Genomic DNA, 11,448 nt, shown 5'->3' on the forward strand with positions numbered 1-11,448 from the left:
GTTTAGAGCTAAAATGAAATCAGCTTTAGCAGATCGATTTCGGCACCGATTCCGCCATTGTCAACATGAAGACAGGACACAAGCTCCTCCCACTCCCGCCAGTGAACTGCTGCACGTCGCGAGCGTTGCAAGCGTCGTGTGCAATTTGAACACGCGTCGAATTCCACACTTTACGCGCGTCAACTTTGAGGCGTCAGTGACGCCCTTGACGCTTGCAACGCGTGAGGTGTGAACGCACCATCAGACACTCTTTTCTGTTTTCAATAGCATCATTCAACCCCCTGACTCTCTACCCACACCTGTACTCGGCAGAGTCTTGCAAACTCTCTCCTCCAGTTCTTAAATGACAAGGTCATGAAAATCCACCAACACCTCGGCCCCACTACCTCCTCCTTTGAACCTATCCCTCCATCTCATCTACTCTCCACCTTTGAACTCCCCCCTCCCTCTGTTATCTCCAACCTCATCACCAATTCCAAGCCTTCAACATGTCAGCTGGACCCCCTCCCCACAGTTCTGGTCAAATCCTGCCTCCCCTCTCTACTCCCCCTCATATCAGCCATCATTCACTCCTCGCTGTCCTCTGTAACTGTTCCCGCTCTTTTTAAATCTGCAGCTGTCAGTCCTATCCTGAAGAAAACTGGATCAGATCCCAACAACTTCAATAACCTCCGCCCTATTTCTCACCTTCCCTTCATCTCCAAAATCCTTGAGAAAATTGTTGCCTCTCAGCTCCACTCCCATCTCACCCACAACAGCCTTTATGAACAGTTCCAGTCCGGTTTCCGTCCCCACCACAGCACTGAAACAGCACTCATAAAGATCACAGATGCCTTCTAATGGCAGCTGACTCCAGTCTCATCTCCATCCTCATCCTCCTCGATCTGAGTGCGGCCTTCGACGCCGTTTCTCACACCATCCTGCTCAATAGACTCTCCTCCATTGGCATCACTCACACCCCCCTTCACTGGTTTCACTCTTACCTCACTGGCCGCACTCAATTCATCCAGCTCAAGTCCTTCACCTCTCAGCCCTCCCCTGTCACTTCTGGTGTGCCCCAGGGTTCCGTCCGGGGGCCCCTCCTCTTCATCATATACCTCTTTCCCCTTGGTAGCATTTTCCGGAAATTTGGTATTCATTTTCACTGCTACGCGGACGACACCCAGCTCTATCTTGCCACCAAACCTGACTCCACTCTCCCACCCTCCTCCCTCACCCACTGCATCTCTGAAATCAAATCCTGGTTCACCTCAATTGTCCTTAAATTAAACAGTGATAAAACTGAACTCCTTGTTGGTACCAAGTCCTCACTCTCCAAATCTAACAGGTTTTCCCTCACTATCGACAGCTCCATGGTGTCCCCCTCCCCTCAGGTTGAGTCTGGGTGTCATCCTCGACAGCTCACTTTCTTTCCACTCCCACATTAATAACATCTCTCGGTCTGCACACTTCCACCTACGCAATATAAACTGTCTCCGCCCCTCTCTCACCCCTCAGACCACTGCCATCCTGGTTCGCAGCCTCGTCACCTCCCGCTTCGACTGCTGCAACTCACTCCTCTTTGGTGTCCCCCACAAATCTCTCCATAAGCTCCAACTGCTCCAGAACTCAGCAGCTTGCATCATCACCAAAACCCCTTCCTCTCACTACATCACCCCCGTCCTCCAGCAGCTCCATTGGCTCCCTGTTAAAGTTCGGATCATTTTCAAGATACTTCTGTTTACATTTAAAGCCATCCACAACCTCGCCCTCCCCTATCTGTCTGATCTCATACACGTGCTTTTCTTAGTTCAAATCCAGACTCAAAACCCATCTGTTTTATTCTGCCTATCATTTGTAACTTCAATCTTTCCTTTCTTTTAACTCGTTTTGTTATCTTGTCTGTTGTTTTATTTATTTGTAATGTGTTTTAATCCTTTTGTAAAGCGACCTTGAGTGTCAAGAAAGGCGCTAAGAAATAAAATGTATAATTATTATTATTATTATTATTATTATTATTATTATTATTATTATTATTATTATTATTAAATGCCTTTTTTTTTTTTAAAAAAAAAAAAAAAAGGGGGGGGGGGCGGGAGCAGTGTGACGTAAGTGGCGGAAAAACAGTGAGCACCAAGAGGAGATGAGTCAAAGTTTGAGTGGTCCACTTCTTTTATTTTCTTGTGCAAAAGAACAAAGTGCACAAAGTGACAAAAAAGTGTATAGAAGGACTTCATAGGAGCTTTGCTTCTACAGCAGCACCATAGAACCCAGCTGCCACTACCACACAATAACCACCTACAACTGCTGAGTGAATTTTCTGAAGGGCCCTTAAATACACTCAGCTAAACGGGGTAAAACAATAAAACTCCATGAGGTGACGCACCCTGACTGGACCCACAGACAAACAGTTTTCCAAAAAATAAACAAATAATTAAAACTGACAGTCGCTGGGAAAATTATTTCTTTTATTTGCAAATTAGCTTCCTTTAAAAGTGCTGTGTGCATTTTAAATTGCTATGTGAGCGAGAGAAAAAGTGCTCAGTGCAAAGTGCAGTTGCATGTTACACCCATAACGAACGGCTTGTTCATTACAGGAGGTTTAAAGAAGATTTCATTTCTTTAAGTAATACCAGGAGCTGCTTCACAAAGTGGAAATGTGTATTAAAAAAAAAAACAAACACATAATGAACACTTTGACCAACAGAGTGCAATTTTTTAAATTTATTATGAATGTCGTAGTTTATGTTTTGTCCTGCGTTTTGGAGGTGTTTCTTTAGCCCATATTTAATTTAATGCGGAACAATCCTGAAGGGATCCGCAATGGAACCATTATGTCATGCAGCAGTAGCTAAAATCATAGATATACGGCCATAAAGATGAATATTGCTGCAAGCATTAGTCCCCATTACAGTAAATGGCTGTTTCCACTGGGTGCATTTTACCTGTGGTATGACACACACCCGCAGCTGCAACAGAGTCGCAAATGATCTGACAGTGAGAGTCTATTTTCTTTGCATATCACAGCCGACGTTTACGGGAATCGACAAAAGATGACGGACTCGTCATGCCACAGACATCCAGATGCCAGCCAATCATAGAGGCTGGGTGCAATGTGGATTGGGTGGCAGCCGACGGCAGGGTGCCTGGTGACCCGATCCTCAGACACAAAGCTGGCCCCTCTCGATGCCGGTCCTCTAAAATAAAAATTCCCCCTTTGCACGCCGAAATGCATACACATCTGGTGGATGTCGAACCTCTACTGCGGAGCTCCGCATCAGCTCTGGATCTGGTGGAAATACAGCAGTTAATTACTATGAGAAATAATGCTTTTGAAAACACAAGTCAAACTTTAGAATATTCCTCCATTTTTCGGCACAGTCACAACTTTGAGTAAATGCTGTCTTTAACATAAATGTGACCTTTATCTCCAACAATTAGGTTTTGGCATCACTTCTTCTCTGGAAAGTTTCCATCGTAAATACCACTACATCAACCAGAAGATGACCTGGACTGATGCTCAGAGTTACTGCAGAGAGAACTACAATGACCTGGCCACCTTTGAAAGCATGGAAGACATAGAAAAATTGAACAGACCAAACATGGACCACGAGCTGAAGTGGATTGGGCTTTATGACGACCCAGATTCCTGGATTGTAAATCTGGGTAATGATACAAACTCCTGGAGGTGGTCAGCAACTGAAACAACAAGCAGAACTGGTTACCACAACTGGACTGCTGGTCAACCAAGTTATAGCTGGGGGAAGGATCTCTGTGTGAAGATGCAAAGTGATGGAGCATGGACCGATACACACTGTAATCACCACAATTATGTTGCTTGCTACACAGGTAAGAAACACATTTGTGTGTGTGTGTGTGTGTGTGTGTGTGTTCTTGTATTTCTATCCTTGTCGGGGCCAAATGTCCCCACAAGGATAGCAAAACGTGGAACGACGTGCCTTGTGGGGACCTTTTTCCGGTCCTGAGTAGGAGAAACAGTGTTTTCTTGACCATGTTGTTGTTACTGAAAAAAGTAAAAGTGCAAAAACATTTCTTTAGGGTTAGGCTTTGTTGTGGTGTGGGTTAGGGTTAGGGTAAGGGTGAGGGTTAGGGGCTAGACATGAATGGGAGTCAATGGACGGTCCCCACAAGGATAGAAATACAAGACTGTGTGTGTGTGTGTGTGTGTGTGTGTGTGTGTGTGTGTGTGTGTGTGTGTGTGTGTGTGTGTGTGTGTGAGTGTGTTACATTCTCAACATGAAATTGTCATTGCATTTTGGGTGTCTGTTTACACAATAGCTGTGCTCAGAGTCACTTTAAAAGCAACTCTTTAAAAACGGCTGTAAAGCTGCAACTTTTTAAAAATGGTCTGACTCTGTCTTCACGTAACAGTGAGGCCTTACTTATTTTCATAATTTCAATTATACTCGGGTGTTTGAAAATTTGTTTATTAAGAAGTTACTATAATGTATCTGCTAAATCGGCAGTGTTTAATCCTTGTCCTGTACATGCTATGACATGTTATAAATGTCTCCTGCCTTCGACACAACTAAATGTAAAGAGTTTTTTTTAATCATAAAGTTAATTAAAGAACACATTAAGAAGCCTGTCATTCTAATTATAGCAGCCTTCCAGGATCAGGATTCTAAAGCCTTGCCATGAATGCTTGTTTTTTTGTTATGCTTTCCTTTTTACAAACTTCAAACTTGGCCAAGTAACTAGATAACAAGTGCATACTAGCTGATGTCTGACTAACTCCGGATGTACTTTTATTTTAAACAGACATAAGTACTTCAGGCCAAAAGCAATATCATGTGGTTGAACAGAACATGACATGGGAGCAAGCGAAGGTGTACTGCAGAGAACACTATAAAGACCTGGCCATGATCGAGACTGAGGAGGAGAACAGCAAGGTCTTAACAGAAGTAATGTCTAATGTCTGGATTGGTTTGTATCGGATACCCTGGAGATGGTCGGATGGCAGCAACAGCACTTTTAAACACTGGCAGGCTGGAAAGCCCAATTCCCACAACAATAATGAGCACTGTACTGTTGAACTTTCAAACCACGTATGGAATGATAAGTATTGTTACAGCAAGTATGCATTCATCTGCCAGGAAGGTAAACTGAAATGCACACTTCTCTATTTGTTCCAGTCTTCTTGAAACATTCATATTTTAATTCAACATCATTTCTAGATCTTCAAAAAGTGAGGAAGAGCATGGTGAAGATGAAGATTTCGACTGAAGGTGACTTTTCAGATGCAGCTGTACTGCAACAGGTGATTTTACTTCAAATATTTGTCATTCTTTCACCTATGACTAAATCTAAAAAGTATGTAGATTTCCACAATACACATATTGAACTGCAATGAATTACATTTTTACTATTCATGATGTGTAAATTCAAAATTATGTAATTTTAAAGATGAAAGAAAAGTGTGATTAATTTGCAGTAGTTGTGGCATTTCAAGGTTTTCATGAGAGGTTTGCAGTTACCTCTAAACCAGGGATGTCAGTCATAAAGCCATTTAAAGAAAACTGATTTTAACATATTTCTTTAACAGAGTATCAGACAAAACAACACTGAGACCCAAACTGAAAATGGGAGATTCTGCCATGAGAGCAAGCTATGTCATTTCCCAATTACCCAGCATTATTATCAAAGCCATGATGTGAATTTGCAAAAGCATGCATCATGTAACGAACGTCTCACTTTATTTTGCAAGAGGGGGGTGTCATTAAAATTAGCTTTATGTTGAGAGTGAAATCATTTCCTTTAGTATTTGTTTGATTTTGTGAAAAAAAAAGGCATTATTATGATGTAGACACTTCGCCAGAACAAAGAAAAAGTTTTTAGTTTTTTGTTTTTTTAACCTGTCCCATCAGGCACCAAAACAACAGAATGGAGGTCTGGCTGCTGTCATGTGCCCGACAGATTTGCTCTTCCAAGAGGAGCTTATGAGTATCAAGATTCTCTTGATAATATGATTTGTTACTTTATTTATTTTGAATACATGATATTGATGGACCTGACAGGGGAGCAGAAAGACTAGTAGAGAGATTGAGTGAAGGAAGCAAACAAACAAGCAAAGACAAAAGAATGGAGAGAAGGAAGGGAGTGCAAAGATGACCCTTCAATTGGAACTGACACTCCAGACGACCGGCTCCTATACATGCACAGAGACATTGGGCATCAGTGGGCATCCTATGGACTTTTGTTAGAGCGCATAGTTGGTCGTTATTTGAAACGTGCAAGCTGAGGATCCAGGTATCAAATTACAACCCAGGGCATCAGAAGACACCTAATACAGACAGCCATTAGACTAACCCACCACAAGAAAACAAGGTGACCGAGTTCACTTGTGGAAAATGAAGAGTGATTAAAGATCAGCGTCATCATGCAAATGTGACAGTAATCATACAAGTATGACCTCTGACCTCTGAGAAGACCACAAGCAGGCCAGAAAGGCCCCAGGAACCCGATATCGGATGGCAATTCCAGAGCCCAGATCCCAGCCACCACCCCAGGCAGATGTCCACGAACTGGTCCAGAAGGGGGAAGAAGAAGGCCCAAGCTGGGACCCCCAGCAGCCACGGGACCCAGGCCCCAGGGGACCAAGACTCACAGGCGCCAACCCTGCCAAGCACCAGACGCCGAGGTTGGGCAGAGCAGAGGGCCCATAATCCTTAGAGTCCAAGAGTCGACCCCAGCCACTCAAGCAGAGGACCATGACCATACAGAGGAGAACCAACCCCCAAGGGCGGCTACCTGCCCCAGGCCAGCGCCAGCCCCAGTGTTCCAACTGCGTACCCCGAGAGCCAGGGTATCACAATCCCCCAAACCCCGTATTGCTGCAATAATGATTAATTTTATGAATCAAATGTAATGCAAACAATCAGGTAAGTTTTATTCTTAATGCCTGAAAGGTGACATGCCTATTTTTTATTTCAGTTTTTATTTTAATGAGTTTTGTCTGGTTATCAGGCAGAAGTGGGGTCACACACGCACACACACACACACACACACACACACACACACACACACACACACACACACACACACACACACTTATAAGAAATTAAAGGAGACAGCCAGATCTCACTTTCATAGAATCATTATTTAAATGAGTGAGGAAAAATACTAAGAATTATTTCTAATTTTAAATTAGACAAGTTTATCAAAGTATCCCTGTTTTCAAGCAGAACTTGAGTGCAACAAGCACAGCTCTCCTATGGTCTGCTTACATCAGTGAAAAAAAAATGATTTCATGTGTGATTGCTGTAATGTGTGAGATTGGTTTAATTTGTTTGATTTTGAATAGGTTGGGAAATTAATGAAATTCACTTAGAGAGTTTAGTAAGGTTTTAATTGGAACATCACACATACAATACACATTGGTAGACAAAACTTACATAAGGAGGCAGCTGAAGGGGGCGCATGCAGGTGCAGCAGCTCCTCTTTCTCGGCTGAAGCCTCAGTGCCTGCTCATCCAGACTGCTAAACAGCTTCATCCCCCAGACTGTCAGGATGCTGAACTCTGTCCACTGCCTCCCCAGCTGTCCCCTCCCCTTGTACCGTCACACACCCACTTGTGCAGAGTCTGCTTTTGCCAATTTGCACATTAGGACTCAGATATTCTAAATATTTTACAAGTTATATTGTTTTATCTTCAGATATTATAGAAAGTAAGAAGAAAACGTTTTTTTTTTTTTTTTGGATTCCTCCGTAAGCTTACAGAAAATTGACAAATACAATCTATCTAAATATCGAGTACAGATGTCTTTTAGCAAAGATGTTCAGCTTTAAATTGTTCAGTATACAATGTTTAATGTGTTAAATGTGGTACTTGTCCTGACAACCTATTTTCAGTATTCTAAAGAGCTTCTGCATTTACTACAAATGTTTTTTGTATATATTTCTGAATTTATTTTTATCACAAACAGTATTTAATATAGTACTAGATTACATACTAAAGATATAAACATTGTAAACGAGGCAAAGTGGAGTATACAAACATAAAACAACACGACAGCAAAACAGCAACGAGAGAATCTAAATTTATTTGTCTTTTTAATGTTCAAGATGGAGTGGGAGGAAGTCCAAACTTTTCTAGTCCCACCCCTTCATTTTCAATTTTCAATGTTTGTTATCTGAAGCAATGTTGTTATTTTTCCAAATAATTTAATGCACTTCTTTTTATCTGGAGGCACTTCTGACAAGCTACAACAAAACTGGATTCAAGATGGAATGGATGATTAAATTCAAAGAAGAAGAAGAAGAACAGCAAAACAACAAAGAAGAAAACGACATCCAGTGTGACCAGTGAGGATTTCCTAAATCCAGACAAAATGTTGCTGTTTTTTTAACTTGAGACTGATGATGTACAACTGTGCACTGTTAATACTGTAAAGTTAAAAACACTGACATGATGATCAACTTGAAACTTATTGTTTGCGCTGTTTTATGCAAATTTTAATAATGATTTCAATGGAAAGAAGTGTGTTGTGCATCTTTATTCAGCTTTCTTCAATTCAGATTTATGTACATTGCACCAGTTACAACACAGTCATTTCTAGGCTTATTTGCATAGAAAACCCATCAGTTCCACATGAGCAAACATAAGCAACTGTGGAAAGGGAAAACTTCCTTCTCAAAAGGAAGAAACTTACAGGACCAGGCTCAGAAGTGGTGGCTTTCTGCTATTCCACTTGGGCTGAGGGGATAGAAAGAAATAAAAAGAAAGGACAGATAGATTGATTCTCTTTACCAGCTTGGCATTGCTCCGCTCTCTGTGAATCAGGGCAAGAGGCTTCTGACAACGGAGTTATTCCAATTGATAAATATTCTGAAATAAAAGAGAATCTTTTAGCTCTGTTGTTTAAGAAAGAGAAGTCTGTGTATTTTGTCGGAAGAGAAACGCATCGTCTGCATAGAGGTGTATTTTGTGAGTTACATTTGCTGTTTCTATTCACATTATGTTCTTGTGTTTTCTGCCGTCTGATGGTAGTAGTTCTATGAATATGCAAAGACACAAGGAGAGTGTGGACCACTCTGTCTGGTACCTCTTTGAAGTTTGACACTTGGAGAAGTTTGGTCATTTGTTTTCACACGGGCACTGGGTGAGCTGTGCCTTACTTTATCCAGGAGAGGCAGTTTTACCTACATTTCTGTATTGTAGCGAGTAAGAATTTACAGTTTCCCTTTTTGTTTGTTGAAGTGACAGTGCATTATCAGCAGAGTGGCAGCATTGGATTAACTCAGTTTTGATCAGGGTGTATGGTGTTGGTTGTTATTTTTTACTATTCTTGCTTGCTATTACTTTATTGATGATTTACTCATGATTGATTGACTGATTGATTGATTGATTGATTATTACTGATCTGCATTGATAAGTGATATTGGGTGATAGCCAGAGGGGAGTGTGGGATCTTTATCTAGTTTTAACAGAAATGTGATATTTTGCACAATTAACATGCATGGAGGGAGAGTAGAACACTCCCTAAACTCAATTACTCAGAAAAAAAAATGTTGGTGACAGCAAAGGCCATAATCTTCTGTGGAAGTCAGCATGGTGCCCATTACATACTGGTGGGCTTCTCGCAATTATTCCATTGAGATGGGATCTCAATAGAGTCATTTTATTTTAGGAACTTTATGATTTCAAGTTTGATTTTATGTCTACAAGTATTGTACTTGTACTGTGTATTATAGAGTTTGTATTTCTTCACTGTGAGCCAACGATGAGTCATTTGAATACTTATTTTTACTATTTACATACTCATTATTTAGAAACGGCAGGACACAAATCAATTCACCTCACTGACAAGGGCAGTACTGGTAGATGTGGTTTGAAACTCCTTAAAGGTGTAATATAGGATGTTCTATTTGCTTTGAGTTCATCAAAATAACCGGTGGGTCTGTTTGTCAATCATTCTGACGAGCTGCTTTCGTAAGGTCGTTCTACGTGCTCGCTCCCAATAAGCTTCTCCCTTTTGCGCATGCGCATTCAGAGTGTTTATGCAGCCGGTGAACTTCGGTTTCAGCTAGTATTTACCGATGGCGAGTCTGACATAATGAAACTGTAACTGTTTCGGAAAACAAGCTTCATGAGCGAGGCCGACTGCAGAAACTGTAAACAGAGCTGTGCACGCCCGGAGAAGATGAGGTCACGCTCGCACGCTTCCGCCATTGATGGGCGTTTCCTGGGAGAAGCAGGAGAACCGGGCGGATGGTCTGGCGCATGCGCATTTTTCATTAAGTGAGTAACAGATGTTTGGCTTCGTGTTTTTGAGAAAATCTTGTATTACACCTTTAAATCACTGGATTCACTCGCGTGAGTACAGCGCTTAAAATTTTTTAATTATTCAAGAACACAATCAGAGATTTTCGTGTTGACATGTTTCTTATTTTAAAAATAATAATAGGTCTCTTAAATTTTCAAACTGCACCCATTGGATAGAAATATAATCTTAGAAAGTACTTTTACTTGACATTTATTCAAAATAGAGAACAAATTCATGTAAAAATCTGGCAAATGTTCAACATTGACATAGCAAACCAGAAATGTTCTCATAAAATATACAAGCTTTATGCAGGACTTACCTGATGTTGGGAACAGTTTTTTATTTTGAATTTTATACAGTCTTCTAAAAGTTCATTTTGATTTAGCTTATTTTAATTAGTCATTTTCTACTTTTTAACACAAAAAAACCAACAGTTGATATGGTGTTTGCTTTATCAGCTTTTCAGATATCTCCCTGTATTCTGTTTTTCTGTGTTACAGTAAATGCACATATGGATTACCAAGTGTGTGTGATGTTCCTCTATTTTGGTAAGAGAGTAAGATTAACATTTATTTTTCACTTTTAGTTACCTATGTTTTTTTAAGTAATGAGAAAGATATGTATGAACTGTTGATAAGGTGCTCTGTGACGCTGTGGTCGACCAAACATGATTCAGGTAATGAACTTGAGGAATCTATAACCTTTAACCTTATCATTTCAGATTGAAAGCTGGGTTCAATTTATTACAGTGCAACCAGGGACTATTCACAGCACAATTTTTTTCCCTCAACTTCTTTGTGACTCATCCAATTACAGCCCCAAATGGTGTTGAATATGACGCCACAAAACTTGCCACACGTACAGTACTTTGGTTAGTTTGGCTCATTCATCTTTGCACCACCTCTCCAGCCAGGCCCGTCTCGAGCATTGTTGATGGGGTGGGGGGGATAGTGCCACATGTCGTGCCCTACATTACATTCAGCTCCGCCCCTCATCCTGCGATTCAGAAACTGAAAAAAAGAACAAAAAAAAACTGTCATATTAAATTATAATATACTAATAATGGCTGTGCTTCATTTTCTTGTCACGCCCTGTGCCCCTGCGGCCACGTAGGGGGCGCTTGGGTCCTGTTTGGTGTTTGTCTGCCCTCATGTTCTCCTGCCTCATTACTGCCCTACTGTGT

The 11,448-nt window shown here is 41.1% G+C and overlaps 1 protein-coding gene across 1 annotated transcript; it reads left to right on the top strand.

Annotated features, from left to right (window-relative positions):
* The first annotated feature begins 3,697 nt into the window (after positions 1 to 3,697).
* LOC115397210 (C-type lectin lectoxin-Thr1-like) lies at positions 3,698 to 8,357 on the top strand. Its single transcript, XM_030103427.1, has 4 exons — positions 3,698 to 3,828; positions 4,762 to 5,100; positions 5,178 to 5,260; positions 8,189 to 8,357. The coding sequence occupies exons 1-4, from the start codon at positions 3,762 to 3,764 to the stop codon at positions 8,306 to 8,308; spliced, it is 609 nt and encodes a 202-aa protein (XP_029959287.1). The 5' UTR covers positions 3,698 to 3,761; the 3' UTR covers positions 8,309 to 8,357.
* The last annotated feature ends 3,091 nt before the right edge of the window (positions 8,358 to 11,448 follow it).

Source organism: Salarias fasciatus, chromosome 11 (assembly GCF_902148845.1).
Source record: "Salarias fasciatus chromosome 11, fSalaFa1.1, whole genome shotgun sequence".
Classification (NCBI taxonomy): domain Eukaryota; kingdom Metazoa; phylum Chordata; class Actinopteri; order Blenniiformes; family Blenniidae; genus Salarias; species Salarias fasciatus.

What these genes read in the sequence shown, in the direction of transcription:
- LOC115397210 (XM_030103427.1), top strand. Translation starts at nt 3,762, where the DNA reads ATGCAAAGTGATGGAGCATGGACCGATACACACTGTAATCACCACAAT. An exon ending in TGCATTCATCTGCCAGGAAG is followed by an intron (nt 5,101 to 5,177) that starts GTAAACTGAAAT and finishes CATCATTTCTAG; the next exon opens with ATCTTCAAAAAGTGAGGAAG. An exon ending in ATGCAGCTGTACTGCAACAG is followed by an intron (nt 5,261 to 8,188) that starts GTGATTTTACTT and finishes TTTTATCTGGAG; the next exon opens with GCACTTCTGACAAGCTACAA.